Genomic DNA, 17,039 nt, shown 5'->3' on the forward strand with positions numbered 1-17,039 from the left:
TAGCCACAGCTGAATAGTTGCACAAATTTACTTAGAAGCTCCCTAGAAGAAAACCTGATGACCTAACCCCTCAAGAAATTTGAACAATCAAGCTTTTGTAGGAAGGCCTAGCAGAAAACACTAGACTTAATTCTTGAAATTTAATAGGCTAATCATTTTTTTACCACAAATTATTTTAATGTCAAAATGGGATTATTTACCATCACTGCTTCTTTGAAAAATCACAGTTCCATTGTCTTCCCTACACAAAGGGTCAAAATCTGTATAATTTGTCTTATCCATTTGGCCTATAGAATTTGGTGTATGATGATAATGATGTTAAGTTACTGACCAAAGATGCTCGGTAACTATCTTTAGTAGAAGTAACTGAAAAAGTAACTTTGAAGTAACTTTTTTGTCTTTCAAGCTATTTAACGTCAGCTGGAACGGAAAAAGTTACTTTTAGTAACTTTTTAGTAACTTTTAGTAACTTTTTGTCGAAGCTGGAACACACCCAGAATTTGTTGGATCTTGGATGTGAAGCTTATACAATTTAAATTTATCTGAATTAATCCCTACAAGGTAGCATTTGAAATGGGAATAGATACAGCACGATTTTCTGGAGACATTGATGGAGATCTCCTTTGCCCTATATGCTCATTTGTTTTGGAAGATCCTGTCTGGGTATGTAGCTTATATACACAACTAACTTACAGGCTACTTATGTAGCAATGGCTGCCTCAAATCACTTGTTTTGTGAAATAGGGCCCAGGAATTAATAGAACTCGAATTTTCAGTTTTTGCTTTTTCTTTTGTAGGAATTGGAACTTTGCTGAGTAGTTAGCCACTTATAAAGGAAACATGCTAAGGAATTTGAGGTAAAATTATACTTTAGCTGCTTTTGGCTATCTTGGAAAGGGGTTAGGTTAAGAAAATGAAACTTTTAGGGATGGGTCTAAAGGCTAAAGTATGTCCTGGGAAGGTAGGCCTATTTGAAGTACCTACCTCACCTCCTTCTCCCTCTAGAGGGTCCTGATCTTTGATGACCTTTAAAAATGTGTGTGTTTTAAAAGTGAAACCTTGCAAAATAGATCTTCTGCTTAAATAAAGTACAACAAAATTGTTTTCGGCTTCACAACTTTGCTCAATCCCAATTTATGCCTATAAGGTTTTAAAGATATGCAAATAGCCTAGGCTATATATCCTAAATTTTGAAAAAAAGCATTGATTTGGCTTAAAATTATACTCAAATAACAGGAATTGCATTTTCAGAGCTTAAGCCAGAGAAAGAGAAACTGATAACTGAAAATTAATGTTTAGGCTATTGTTGTTTTGTCAAAATTTCAATGGGTATAGGGTAAAAATTTAGAATTGTGGCCCCTGATAAAAAGACATGTTAAGAAAACAATTCTTACTTTTAAATATGTATAATGATACTAGTTAACATAGGCTATTATCCAAGGGGAGAACTTTTATCATCAAGTCTATCCTCTAAAAATCTTTCTTTTTCTAGCTCAAAAGAAAAAGATTAAAATAAACCACCATGCTGAGATTCAATGCTTAAGTCTTTTGAAATTGCTGAACAAATTTTTTTTATAGATAGTGCTATCCCGGCTGTTACAGGCTCATATTTTGTATTTTTGCCACTGCTCATTAAAAAAAAAAACGGTATTTTTGCCACTGTTCATTAAAAAAAACAGAATAAGAATGCTATCTATAGAATAACTTATTTGACAACTCATAGCAGCAATTTCAAAAGAATTATGCATTCTGTTTTAGAATGGAGAATACTGTAATTTTTTTCTTTTAAGCTGGAAAAAGAAGGATTTATAGAGGAAAGACTTGGTGATAAAGGTTCTCCCCTTAGATAATATGGTAACTAGGATCATTATACATATTTTAAAGTAAGAATTGTTTTCTTAACATGTCTCCTTATCAGGGGCCACAATTCTAAACTTATACCTTGAAATAGGTGTATTAGGCTCTTATTAGATTTTTGATTTCACATAAGTCAATTTTTATTTATCCAGATATCTTTATTGTTTTTCTGACAATATTTTTTTCCCTTTAATAGTGACAAACATAGCCCTAATAGTTTATTCCTAGACTATTTCTTGATATTATTTCAGTAGGTGGTGAAATTCTAGTTTAGCTACTTTTTGGTATCTTGGAAATGGGTTAGGTTAGGAACATAAAACTTTCAGGGATATGTCTACAGACTAAATTATGTCATGGGAAGGTGGGCTTTTTTGAAGTACCTACCTCTACCTTTTCTCCCTCTAGAGAACCCTGACCTTTGATGACCATTAAAAATCTGTGTTACACAAGTGAAGGTAAATTTGTAGTTGGCTATATAATTTAGCTAGAATGAAAGTGAAAACATTTGATGCCTTTTTTATGCTCTTTCATAATTCAATAATTGATTCTGGGGCTATTTGCATCTGGAACCTTTAAAGGGGCCCAAGAGTATTTTATACGAATTATCAAAAAGCATCAATTGATGTTTTCACTTTCATCCTAGCTACATTATAAGTCCCACTTCAAATTTACCATAAACTTTACCCCATTCCACCCCCCTAATGTGCAAATATATACCCTAAATTGTTGACAGCAAAGTTTTGTATCACACAATGAAGTGCTATTTTTGTTCTTCTTCTTCTATTTAACAGCAGGCGGGCTTTTCAGTAAAACTATTTAGCCCTTTTCCTTTTGCTTCACTCTGTGGGCTACAGAGCTACTGGCTTGATTGCCTCATATTTATTAGATATATTCAGATATCTTTCAGCAGATCTTGTGACTCTAGGAGTTCAAATATAAGATGATAGATGTCGATTTCTATGCTCTGTGTGCAGGTATAGTTGGCTAGGCTCTTGGCTGATAGTGGGATTTTGTGGTGTTTGAAGTATTTTAACAGTTTACAAAGGAAGGTATGTTGTGCAGACGTCAGCATATTACATTCAAATAGGCAATGGTCAATTGTTTCATTATTCATGTTACAATGCCTGCAAAGAGGGGACAGGGGAATTGAGCCACTTGAATTAGAAAGCTTATATGAGAATGCAAGGAAATTTAGTCCATTTGTTCCAGAACGAATTATATGATAAATTTTAGAAAGATGCTTATTGGGAAAGGGGGAAAGGATAGGATTAATCTTATTAAAATTAATATCTGATAGCCTCCATTGGTAAATATCTCTAATTGGGATTGGTCTAATTGGGATTGGTGTTGACAGCAATTGAAAAACTGTTCTTCTTCTTCTTCTATTTAACAGCAGGCGGGCTTTTCAGTAAAACTATTTAGCCCTTTTCCTTTTGCTTCACTCTGTGGGCTACAGAGCTACTGGCTTGATTGCCTCATATTTATTATATATATTCAGATATCTTTCAGCAGATCTTTTGACTCTAGGAGTTCAAATATAAGATGATAGATGTCGATTTCTATGCTCTGTGTGCAGGTATAGTTGCCTAGGCTCTTGGCTGATAGTGAGATCTTGTTATGTTTGAAGTATTTTAACAGTTTACAAAGCAAGGTATGTTGTGCAGACGTCAGCATATTACATTCAAATAGGCAATGGTCAATTGTTTCATTATTCATATTACAATGCCTGCAAAGAGGGGGCAGGGGAATTGAACCACTTGAATTAGAAAGCTTATATGAGAATGCAAGGAAATTTAGTCCATTTGTTCCAGAACGAATTCTATGATAAATTTTAGAAAGATACTTATTGGGAAAGGGGGAAAGGATAGGATTAATCTAATTAAAATAAATATCTGATATCCTCAATCGGTAAATATCTCTAATTGGGATTGGTCTCCCACTTGGCTGGTCAATATTTATAGCATTTTTTGCTATTTCATCAACCTGATGATTACCACTTATGCCAGAGTGGCTAGGAATGTACTGAAAGTAAGTTTTTATGCCACTTGAAGCAAGATTATCAATAATACTGTGACAATGATAAGTGTCAATGTCCAACTTATATTGAGGAGATGAGGCCAGCAACTCTAGGCTTGATAACCAGTCAGAATAGATGATAATATTATTCGAATTTTCAATCAAAGGTTAGTTTTTCTTAAGGTGTTCTAATACCATGTTTATGGCATTTTACTCAGCAGACACTATAGATAAATTATTAAATAATCTCTCGCCCATTGCAATTTTCAGGTGAGGAAGGAAAACACCACTTGCAACCTTCTCATTCATTTTTGACCCATCAACAAATATTTGGAAGTGATTTTTATAGGTAATTGTATTAAGTTCTGCAAATTTTTTCTGAACAAAAGCAATGGGGGTTAAATCTTTATTCCATTTTGAAAATTCAGTATTTATTATGGGAAATGACCAATTCCATGGGGGGATTGGGGGAAAGTAGGTGCAATAGACTTTGCTGGTACAGGGAACTTCTTTTGAATATTGGCATACTCATCTGCAATACCTCTATACATGGCTGGATTTCTTAACCAATTATGTAATGTGTGTGAGCTATTTGATTCAATTTTTGTCAGATGTTTTGTCAAGAGAAACCTACGTCTCTCCCGGATTGTTGTTATTCCACTCTCCATAAGCAGAAACTTGGTGCTTGTGGGTTTCCTAAGACCAAATATGAGATGTATTATATCATTTTGTATTTTTTCAATTTTTTGCACATGGTTCTCTGCACATGTACCATTGACAATGAGCCCAAAGTCAATATGGGGTCTTATATGTGATTTATATAACTGGAGTAAGGTTTTCTCCTTACAACCCCAGTGTGTGGAAAGAAGTCTTTTTAGTATATTTGCCTTTCTATAGCATTTTTTTAGTGTGTTTGACATGTGGAGTTGTAAATTAAGTTTTTGGTCAAGCATGAGACCTAGGTAATTAATATTATTATCTTCTGGAATAGTTGTTTTATTTAGAGTTAGTTTTGCATTAACATGGTTTCGCTTCCGGTGAAATTGGATTATTTTTGACTTGGTGGTTGCAATGGGTAAATCTGAGTGTTGAGAGAATTTTTCAAACTGGAAAAGTGACTTTTGCAGATTTGACTGTGCTATCTGAAAGGTGTTGCCAGATGACCATAGCACCAGATCATCAGCATATTCTAGATTCGTGTGGGGTAGGTTCATGTCCGACAGATATAGGGCAAATAGGAGGCAACTGAGGACTGCTCCCTGAGGGAGGCCTTTGGATATTGTCTTTTGGGGTGAAGCGGCTGAACCAACACAAACAATGAAACTTTGCACTTCTATGAAGGATTTAATAAAGGATACTAGCTTAGGAGGTACTCCAGGGTTTGCAAGTTTATTTAAAAGGATTTGGTGGTTCACATTGTCATAAGCTCCTTCAAAATCTAGGAAAGCTGCCGCTAGGATATTATTTTTTGAGAAAGATTCATTTATTGCATTTGTTAGCAAAATGAAAGCATCTGTTGAAGAGTGGTATTTCCTTAATCCAGTTTGAGTGTGTGGGATCATATTATTTTTCTCAACAAACCAGAGGAGTCTGTGATAAATCATTTTCTCCATTATTTTCTCCATCACAGGTGTAATCATTATGGGCCTATAAGACTCAGGGTTATCTTTTGGTTTATTTTTCTTTAGGATTGGTAGGAGGGACGAACATTTCCATATATTGGGGAACCTAGAAGATGCCCAAGCGTGATTATAACAATTTAGCAGTTCTTGTTTATATGAAGGTGTGAGATTCTTTATCCATGTATGGTGTATATTGTCGTAGCTACTGCTAGTTTTGGACCTAATATGATGTATTGCATTATTCAATTCCTGGATTGAAAATGGATTAGTATGTACTCGGATCCTGGGCGTGGTTGGTAACTAGGGTTCATAGGAATTGTGGACAGTTTGCTTTGATTATTTGATGTTAGCTTATTAACAAAAAGAGTTGCAAATAGGTTAGCCTTTTCATTATCATTGTCATAATGGGTATTATTATGTATAAGCTCATACAGGAGTGGGTTGGGAGAAGTCTTTTTTCCACATATGTGGCTTATGACTTTATGTATAATTGGCTCATTTGTTTCTCTGGAGAGATTATTTGCAAAATTATTCCAGTATTTATATTTAGCATCTATTATAGTCCTTTTTAGATTAGATTCTGCTTGTAATTTTTTTAAATAACTGTTAAATTGAAACAGTAGGAAAACTTCTTCTTCTTCTAAATCACAGCAGGCGGGCTATTCAGTTGGTACTATTTAGCCCTTTTCTTTTTGCTTCACTCTGTGGGCTACAGAGCTACTGGCTTGGTTGTCTCTTATTTATTAGATATTCTCAGATATCCTTCAGTAGATCTTTTGACTCAAGGAGTTCAATTATGAGATGATAGATGTCGATTTCTATGCTCTGTGTGCAGGTATAGTTGGCTAGGCTCTTTGCTGATAGTGAGATTTTCTGGTGTTTGAAGCATTTTAACAAGTTTACAAAGCAAGGTATGTTGTGCAGACGTCAGCATATTACATTCAAATAGGCAATGGTCAATTGTTTCATTATTCATATTACAATGCCTGCAAAGAGGGGACAGGGGAATTGAACCAAGGAAATTTAGTCCATTTGTTCCAGAACGAATTCTATGATAAATTTTAGAAAGATACTTATTGGGAAAGGGGGAAAGGATAGGATTAATCTTATTAAAATTAATATCTGATAGCCTCCATTGGTAAATATCTCTAATTGGGATTGGTCTCCCACTTGGTTGGTCAATATTTATAGCATTTTTTGCTATTTCATCAACCTGATGATTACCACTTATGCCAGAGTGGCTAGGAATGTACTGAAAATAAGTTTTTATGCCACTTGAAGCAAGATTATCTATAATACTGAGACATTGATAAGTGTCAATGTCCAACTTATATCGGGGAGCTGATGCCAGCAACTCAAGGCTTGATAGAGAGTTGGAATATATGATAATATTATTTGAATTTGCAATCAAAGGTTGGTTTTCCTTAAGGTTTTCTAATGCCATGATTATGGCATTTAACTCAGCAGACATTAAAGACAAATTATTATATAATCTCTCGCCCATTGCAATTTTCAGGTGAGGAAGGAAAACACCACTTGCAACCTTCTCATTCATTTTTGACCCATCAACAAATATTTGGAAGTGATTTTCATAGCTAATTGTATTAAGTTCTACAAATTTTTTCTGAACAAAAGCAATGGGGGTTAAATCTTTATTCCACTTTGAGAACTCATTATTTAATATGGGACTTGACCAATTCCATGGGGGGGGGATTGGGGGAAAGTGGGTGCAATAGACTGTGCTGGTATGAGGAACTTCTTCTGAATATTGGCATACTTATCTGTAATGCCTTTATACATGGCTGGATTTCATAACAAATTATGTAGGGTGTGTGAGCTATTTGATTCAATTTTTGTAAGATATTTTATCAAAAGAAATCTACGTCTCTCCCTTATTGTTGTTAATCCACTCTCAATGAGCAGAAACTTGGTGCTTGTGGGTTTCCTAAGACCAGATATCAGACGTATTATATCATTTGGTGTTGTTTCAATTCTTTGCATCTGGGTCCTTGCACATGTACCATAGACGATGAGCCCATAGTCAATATGGGGTCTTATATGTGATTTATAAAACTGGAGTAAGGTTTTCTCCTTTCAGCCCCAGGGTGTGGAAAGAAGTATTTTTAGTATATTTGTTTTTCTATAGCATTTTTTTATTGTGTTTGAAATGTGGAGGTGGAAATTAAGTTTTTGGTCCAGCATGAGACCTAGGTAATTAATATGATTATCTTCTGGAATAGTTGTTTTATTTAGAGTTAGTTTTGCATTAACATGGTTTTGCTTCTGGTGAAATTGGATTATTTTTGACTTGGTGGGTGCAATGGGTAAATTTGAATGTTGATAGAATTTTTCAAACTGGAAAAGTGACTTTTGCAGATTTTACTGTGCTATTTGAAAGGTGTTGCCAGATGACCATAGCACCAGATCATCAGCATATTGTAGATTCGTGTGGGGTAGATTCATGTCCCAGAGATATAGGGCAAAAAGGAGGCAACTGAGGACTGCTCCCTAAGGTAGGCCTTTGGTTATTGTCTTTTGGGGTTAAGAGGCTGAACCAACACAAACAATGAAACATTGCACTTCTATGAAGGATTTAATTAAGGATAATAGCTTATGAGATTCTGCTTGGTTCGCAAGTTTGTTTAAAAGGGTTTGGTGATTCAAATTGTTATAGTTCTTTTCAAAATTTAGGAAAACAAAGACTACGACATTATTTTTTGAGAAAGGTTCACTGATTGCACTAGTAAGCACAATCAAGGCATCTATTGGAGAGTGGTGTTTCCTGAATCCAGTTTGAGTCTGAGGGATTATATTATTTTTTTTCAACAAACCAGAGGAGTCTGTGATATATCATTTTCTCCATTATTTTCCCCATCACAGGAGTAATCATTATGGGTCTATAGGACTCGGGGTTATCTTTGGGTTTATTTTTCTTTAGGATTGGTAGGAGGGACGAACGTTTCCATATATTGGGGAACATAGAAGATGCCCAAGCGTAATTATAACAATTTAGCAGTTCTTGTTTGTATGAAGGTGTGAGATTCTTTATCCATGTAGGGTGTATATTGTCATAACTGCCGCTAGTTTTGGTCCTAATATGATGTATTGCATTATTCAATTCCTGGATTGAAAATGGATTAGTTATGTACTCAGATCCTGGGCGTGGTTGGTAACTTGGATTCATAGGAATTGGGGACAGTTTGCTTTGTTTATTTGATGTTAGCTTATTAACAAAAAGAGTTCCAAATAGGTTAGCTTTTTCATTATCATTGTCATAATGGGTATTATTATGTATAAGCTCATACAGGAGTGTGTTGGGGTAAGTCTTTTTCCAACAGATGTTGCTTATGACTTTATGTATAATTTGCTCATGTTTTTCTCTGGAGAGATTATTGGCAAAATTATTACAGTAATTATATTTAGAATCTATTATAGTCCTTTTTAAGTTAGATTCTGATTGTAATTTTTTTTAAATATGTAGTGGGTGATGGTTTTTTTATGAATTCTGTCCTAGCTGCCTTTTTTATTCTCCATTTATTTAGGCACTCATTTGTCCACCATGCTTTAGGAATTTGTTTAGGGAATATTTTCTTAGGTGTTGTCCTGGGGATATCATGATTAACTGTATTTATTAGTAAAGATGTGAAGGCTTCAGCCAGTGTGTCAACTGTTGTGTTTGAAATACATGAATTTTGGGTAAAACTTGTAATTTCATCATTTAGCTTATTTTGGAACATAGACCAATTTGCTTTAGTGATGATATATTTGGAGGTATGAGATAGAGGTTCAGCAGGTTCATTTAGGGAGCAAACTATAGCAAAGTGGTTAGTACATAGACTATCAATTTTATTTATGTAAATTTTATTCAACAAATTTAATGACACAATTTGTAGGTCAATTGTGGAGAGTCTGCCACTTTTGGGGTTGAAATATGTATTCAGGTTTGGAGGGGTAGCAACAGCTAATTCATTATTATTTGAAGTCATATGCTCAATGAATTTACCAGCTTTATTTGCTGGTTTATTCCCCCACAATAGGCTGTGGGCATTGAAATCTCCACAAATATTGATATTTTTTAACATATTAGAATTATTTATATAATTAAAGAAATCCATGGCATCTGTAGTTTGGCCATTAGGGTTATAAAAGCTTATTATGTAGGTTTTTAAATTATCCAGCCAAACACTGATACCAATTGCATCAACATCATTTGCAAAATCTGGAAAATTGATGCCACAGAATTTTATATTATTTTTAACTAATAAAGCTACCCCGCCTCCTTTTCTCTCTGATGATCTATCCTTTCTCAGGATAGTATATTCCAGAGACTTAATGTGTTGATTTTGGTTTAAATGAATTTCCTGGAGACAAGCATTATTTATGGAATTATTATTCATAAAAGATATTAGTTCATTTAACTTATTTTCTGTGAGTGATCTTACATTCCGTTGGAGTATTGATATATGTTGTGTTGTTGATTTATTCTTCATATGACTGTGTATCAATGTTCAGCTTTGTTAAAAGTAAAGCAAGATCTTTTTTGGCTTGAATGAGCATATCATCTGGGATGTAGATTTTTGCCAATTCTGCAATGATTTTTGTTTTCTGTAGTTGATGTATGTTCATGGCATGAACTGCATTACAGTTTAGAATGAATAAGCATATATTTGGGGATTGCATTTTTGGTTGTGCATCCTGTTTGTCGGTTAAGGGATTAATATCTGGTTTGTTTCTTCTTGGGAGGGGGGGGCAGGCGGACCTCATCTCACAGGACAAGGAGGCTTGTTGACTTGGTGATTCCTTCTGATAGGTATGTGAGCTAGGGGGCTTAGAAGATGGTGTTTTATACGGGGTACTGGATGCATTGGGGGCGTTTGACTTGGGGGTTTTAGTTGGTTACATTACAGGCTTTATTTGGTATTGTTGGGCAGCATTTGCTTCCATTGCTGCAAAGGGGTATGGGATGGCCTTCTCTGTTGATATTTGGAGTGTTAGAGCTCTTTTCTTGTATGCAGGGCATAGTGATTTATTTGTAGATTCATGTGGTCCTTTGCAATTGATGCATGTAGACTGAGTGTTGTTGTAAGTTGTCAACTCTTTAGGATGGAAAGCTTTACAATTACTACACTCTCGGAGAATTTCATTGCATTTATTTGTTGTGTGTCCCAGTTTGAGACACTTCTGACACTGGAAAGGCTTTGGTTTGTACTCCTTGTGTGGTTTGATTTGCCCAAATAGGAAGAATTTTTTCGTGATATTAATTTTTTCCTTAAGTGTGAAGAAGAAAGATCTTCTGGTTTTTGGACCATTAAAGTTAGGTTTGCCAAGTTGGGTAACATCATCAACTGCGATTGTGTATCCAGCCCTATCTGAGAGCCCTTCTTTTAACTCCTGAGTAGATATCTCTGGGGAAACATTATAAACTACTATTTTTGTTGCTGATTGTTTTGGGTTCCAATTAGATGCAATAATTGGGGTATGCAGAAGGGATTTTAGGTTAATTATTGTGTCTGCTGATTTCTGATCTTCTACAGCTATTAGCAGAGATCCATCACGGTTAATATTAAGAGAGAACATTGATTTTATCAATTTATAAATTGCAGCTCTTATTGAAGTTATCATTTTTATTTCAAAGGGGGTAGTAGGAGTGATTTTAAGGTAAATTCCTAAGTTTTTGGAGGGAGGATCTAGGGCAGAAAGAGGGGAAATGCTTTTGATTGGGGTAGAGGAGGGGGTACCAGCGCGACGAGAACACCCTGCTGCCACCTACAACTTTTTTTTAACACCATATATTGGCATAGAACCACGTGGTTTATGGTTTTTGTCAATGAGAATTTGAAAAACAGGAACTTTGTCACCTTTATGGATGTTTTCTTGGATGGTTATGTGTGTTGGTCGATTTATTTGATGTTTTTCATGGATGTTTAATGGTTTTTGTCAGTGAGAATTTGAAAAACAGGAACTTTGTCACATTTATGGATGGTTTTATGGATTTTGTCAGTGAGAATTTGAAAAAACATGAACTTTCTCACATTTATGTCTGTTTTCATGGATGGTTATGTATGTTGTTCGATTTATTTGATGTTTTTCATGTCTGTTTTATGGATGATCCACAAATAGTATTTGATGTTGTTGTTCAAGCCAAATGTTATGAGTTTCCCGGAAACAGTTAGATCACGTGTTTCCTTCTCAGCCAATCAGCGAGTCGGATACATCCTCCTTCTCAGCCAATCAGAGGCCTGCTTACATATTAGCGGCGGAGGGAATATAAGGAACGGGTTTTTTGCTATAGTTTTATTAGTCTGTGAATAGAATTCAAAGGAGTGAGAAGAAGAACAGTTTTGACTTTACTCATTTGGATATATATTTGTGATGGCGATGAGTGGAATGTTTACACTATTAGAAGTTGATAGTGGGGTTGCTGATAATATTACAAGAGCACCAAACATTGCGGTGGAAATTACGAAAGGATCGCGGCTTTGTCTGGAATGGGATGCAGTATATGCAAGATATGTGATATCCTTGAGCAAATTTAAAATGGAAGATCAATTATGTTTCGCCGCAAAAGTTGATATAGCACATGTGAATAGACTTCAATGTGCTTTAAGCGCATATTAAGAGCTATATTTGTGAGGTTAGGTTAGGTTAGGAATAGCAGGTTAGGTTAGGTTAGATTAGGTTAAGTGGCCGATCCCCACCCCAGGGGCCACAGGCCGAAGGCGGCACAGTCGGGGTATCCACCCCCAGGATAGGTTAGGTTAGGTTAAGTGGTCTTAACCTAACCCAGGTTAGGTTAGGTTACCTAACCTAACTAGGGTTAGCAGGTTAGGTTAGGTTCGGTTAAGTGGCCGGCCACTTAACCGAACCTAAGAAGCTTTGAAAAGCTTTAAAAGTCAGTATATGTTGAAATAGAGGACAAGATAGAAAGTAATGGAAGGTTCTTCAAATGCAAGCCCGGCAATGTTTGATATGAGTCAAATAATATGTCTTTTCAGTGTGTTTTCCAACGAAAATAAGCAAAATATGATGAAAATGCATTCCCAAGGTTCTAACAAAACTTTAAATTTGGTAAATTGTCAAATGTTGTCTAAATGTAATTTTTTCCTGAAATTGAAACCTCTTAGTTTAACTCAGGTATTGAACCTTTGGTAGATATAATGGTTCGAAAATAAACTATTCCCGTAATACAGAAAATTTAAGTTTGAACAATTATTCGCTATTATTTCATCATATCTTTGGTTTAGTCTGGTAGCTCTTTACTTTTACGCGAAAAGTGTCCTCTTGTTGGAAAAAGTTTCTTATCACTCTAATAAGTTTATTGCTAAACATAAGTTTACGTTTGAACAAATATTCGTTATTATTTCATCATATCTTTGATTTAGTAGCTCTTTACTTTTAGTTGAAAAGTGTCCTCTTGTGGGAAAGAGTTTTTCAGGTATTGAAGCTTTGGTAGATATAATGGTTCCAAAATAAACTATTTCCGTAATACATAAAATTTAAGTTTGAACAATTATTCGCTATTATTTTATCATATCTTTGATTTAGTCTGGTAGCTCTTTACTTTTACGCGAAAAGTGTCCTCTTGTGGGAAAAAGTTTTTTATCACTCTAATAAGTTTATTGATAAACATAAGTTTACGTTTGAACAATTATTTTTTATTATTTCATCATATCTTTGATTTAGTAGCTCTTTACTTTTAGTTGAAAAGTGTCCTCTTGTGGGAAAGAGTTTTTCAGGTATTGAACCTTTGGTAGATATAATGGTTCGAAAATAAACTATTCCCGTAATACAGAATATTTAAGTTTGAACAATTATTCGCTATTATTTCATCATATCTTTGGTTTAGTCTGGTAGCTCTTTACTTTTACTCGAAAAGTGTCCTCTTGTGTGAAAAAGTTTTTTATCACTCTAATAAGTTTACGTTTGAACAATTATTCGTTATTATTTCATCATATCTTTGATTTAGTAGCTCTTTACTTTTAGTTGAAGTGTCCTCTTGTGGGAAAGAGTTTTTGTCACTTTAACTAGTATGGCATTGGACATAAGTTTACGTTTGAACAATTATTTAACTTTATTTCTGCTCATCTTTGATTAAATGTAGTAGCTCTTTACTTTTCTTTGAAAAACTTATTTTGTGGAAAGTTTTTTAATTATTAAAACATTTCGTGGTAACGAAGTGTAAGTAAGGAGCGAGCCAGCTCAATGGTATCCGAAACTCTAGAAAACGGAATTTTGATAGCAATAGATACATCAAAGAATCATCTTTAAATGCTGATTTCAAATATATAAATTTCATCAAGTTTAGTCTGCGTGTTTATTTGATAGTTTTTTCTCACGAGATAACATATCAAGCTAATGGGGACAAATTATAAGAGGCATAACGCATAATGTACTCAAGTAAAGCGGGATTTTCTACCATTTTATGATGTAAAACAACACTTCAACATAAGGAAGGTCTAAGTGTTGTAGAAATAAAATTCTTAGATAGTAATCGACTTGAAATTATCGAAAACTATGTATTGAGTTTCTGAGTTTTTGAATTTCTCAGACCACAATGGTGCATCGTGGTGCACTTGGTCTTAAATATTTATGTAGTCGGTAGAGAATTAACTGTTAATAGAATTTTTATTTATAAGCTTTGTTTAACTAATCTGATTCATTTAAATCTTTAAAAATAATGTACTCCTATTAAGAACAACTCACTACAGCATCTAGTCGACCGAGAAGGAAACAGCTGTGCATGCGTCCCTCACCCTAGAGGATGAGCGGTCTATACTTACCATTTTATAAGTGATTAATTATAAGTATGTTTACAGGAAATTTACCTTTAAGCAATTATTCAACTTTATTTCTGCTCTCTTTGATTTAATGTCGTAGCTCTTTACTTTTCATTGAAAAACCTAGTTCTTGGAAAGGTTTTTTTTCCTGGTTTTATCACAGACATTAAATCTCATACAGGCTTCTATCAATGACATTAAATCTCGCTCCGTATGTAAAAAATAATAAAAAAACCCACATCTGGCTAATTGATAAATTTTAGACATACAAAATTATAGATAAAATGAAAAATAATAAGTAACCCTGTTTATTACATTTATAGAACACTCATCAGTATATTCATGAAGACTATACCTTTCCACAGAGCTTTTGACCATAGTGTTCTCGACCTTTTTAGGATGTATGGACCGAGTGGGAGCTCACAGAAAGTGAGGAGCTTCTTTTGTGTAAATCTGAGATTTTTAGTTCAGATAATGATAGCGACGTGGTAGAAGTTCCTTATACATCATCTGGACTATCGTATACATCAGATGATTTGGTGAAGAGGGGACCCACCATGGGAAGTGGTTTTCTTTAGTATTGTTTGTGAATGATTAAAAGATGATGAGTGACAGAAAATATTTTGAAACTAAACAAAACTTTAAATTTGGTAAATTGTCAAATGTTGTCAAAATGTAATTTTTTCCTGAAATTCAAACCTCTTAGTTTAACTCAGGTATTGAACCTTTGGTAGATATAATGGTTCGAAAATAAACTATTCCCGTAATACATAAAATTTAAGTTTGAAAAATTATTCGTTATTATTTCATCATATCTTTGATTTAGTAGCTCTTTACTTTTAGTTGAAAAGTGTCCTCTTGTGGGAAAGAGTTTTTGTCACTTTAAATAGTATGTCATTGGACATAAGTTTACGTTTGAACAATTATTTAACTTTATTTCTGCTCATCTTTGATTTAATGTAGTAGCTCTTTACTTTTCTTTGAAAAACTTATTCTGTGGAAAGTTTTTTAATTAATAAAACATTTCGTGGTAACGAAGTGTAAGTAATGAGCGAGCCAGCTCAATGGTATCCGAAACTCTAGAAAACGGAATTTTGATAGCAATAGATACATCAAAGAATCAGCTATAAATGCTGATTTCAAATATATAAGTTTCATCAAGTTTAGTCTGCGTGTTTATTTGATAGTTTTTTCTCACGAGATAACATATCAAGCTAATGGGGACAAATTGTAAGAGGCATAACGTATATTGTACTCAAGTAAAGCGGGATTTTCTACCATATTGTGGTGTAAAACAGCACTTCAACCTAAGGAAGGTCTAAGTGTTGTAGAAATAAAATTCTTAGATAGTAATCGACTTGAAATTATCGAAAACTATGTATTGAGTTTCTGAGTTTTTGAATTTCTCAGACCACAATGGTGCATCGTGGTGCACTTGGTCTTAAATATTTATGTAGTCGGTACAGAATTAACTGTTAATAGAATTTTTTTTTATAAGCTTTGTTTAACTAATCTGATTCATTTAAATCTTCAAAAATAATGTACTCCTATTAAAAACAACTCACTACAGCACCTAGTCGACCAAGAAGGACACAGCTGTGCATGCTCCCCCCACCATAGAGGATGAGCGGTCTATACTTACCTTTTTAGGAGTGATTAATTAGAAGTATGTTTACAGAAAATTCACGTTTAAGCAATTATTCAACTTTATTTCTGCTCTCTTTGATTTAATGTCGTAGCTCTTTACTTTTCTTTGAAAAACATAGTTCTTGGAAAGGTTTTTTTCCTGGTTTTATCACACACATTAAATCTCATACAGGCTTCTATCAATGACATTAAATCTTGCTCCGTATGTAAAAAATAATAAAAAAACCACATCTGGCTAATTGATGAATTTTAGACATACAAAATTATAGATAAAATGAAAAATAATAAGTAACCCTGTTTATTACATTTATAGAACACCCCTCAGTATATTCATGAAGACTATACCTTTCCACAGAGCTTTTGACCATAGTGTTCTTGACCTTTTTAGGATGTATGGATCGAGTGGGGGCTCACTATCGAGGAGGAGGAGAATCTTCTAGCTACATGTGCAGAGAACGAGAGTATCGAGATTACACCTGAGGAGGAGGAAGAACTTCTCTGTACATGTAGAGCGGTGGATCTCTTGAGGAGTGGGCCTTCGGATCGAATACATAACCCGAGACTTCGAGTGCGTGAAGATTTATTTGCGGAGGAGATACCCTCTCTCAAAAATATTGTGTCCGTGGAGGGGGATCTGTTGAGGAGTGGGCCCGAGGATTTATTTGCTGAGGAGATACCCTCTCTCATAAATATTATATCAGTGGAGGAGGATGAGGTTCAAATAATAGAACCTCCTGAGATAGTATACATTGAAACAGTGATAAATATGGATATTACAAAGGAATAAATATTTGAACATAGATTGTTTGTGAATTTGTTTATTGTTAAAATGCATATATATATACAACAATGTCTTTCAATCTTCACTTTAGATTTCTTCATCTTCGATGTATAGGCAACTATCGTGAACCACTAATGCTGGTAAATCATTTGGATTCACTGTATATTGATCTTGATTGACTGCAAAGTCAGGGTCACATTTTCTACAGTATAATGTAACTTCACTCTTGTCATATCTCTTTGTATAGTCAATGATATTATTTGCATTCATATTATGAAATTCACGAGTTTCAATATGTCTATTTGAAGCAATATCACATACAGTGTTTTCAAATGGTGA

The 17,039-nt window shown here is 34.3% G+C and overlaps 1 protein-coding gene across 1 annotated transcript in view; it reads left to right on the plus strand.

The window, feature by feature from the left end:
• Positions 1-500: 500 nt before the first annotated feature.
• LOC148945489 (E3 ubiquitin-protein ligase NRDP1-like) overlaps positions 501-17,039 on the plus strand; it is a 60,174-nt gene continuing 43,635 nt past the window's right edge. Inside the window, exon 1 of the mRNA XM_089099649.1 lies at positions 501-663. Within this exon, the coding sequence (XP_088955775.1) occupies positions 574-663 (90 nt within the window). The 5' untranslated portion in view covers positions 501-573. The remainder of the gene's footprint in view (positions 664-17,039) is intronic.

Source organism: Artemia sp. Qi Xiang Cuo, chromosome 13, assembly GCF_049724085.1.
Source record: "Artemia sp. Qi Xiang Cuo chromosome 13, ASM4972408v1, whole genome shotgun sequence".
In the NCBI taxonomy this organism is placed as follows: Eukaryota; Metazoa; Arthropoda; class Branchiopoda; order Anostraca; family Artemiidae; genus Artemia; species Artemia sp. Qi Xiang Cuo.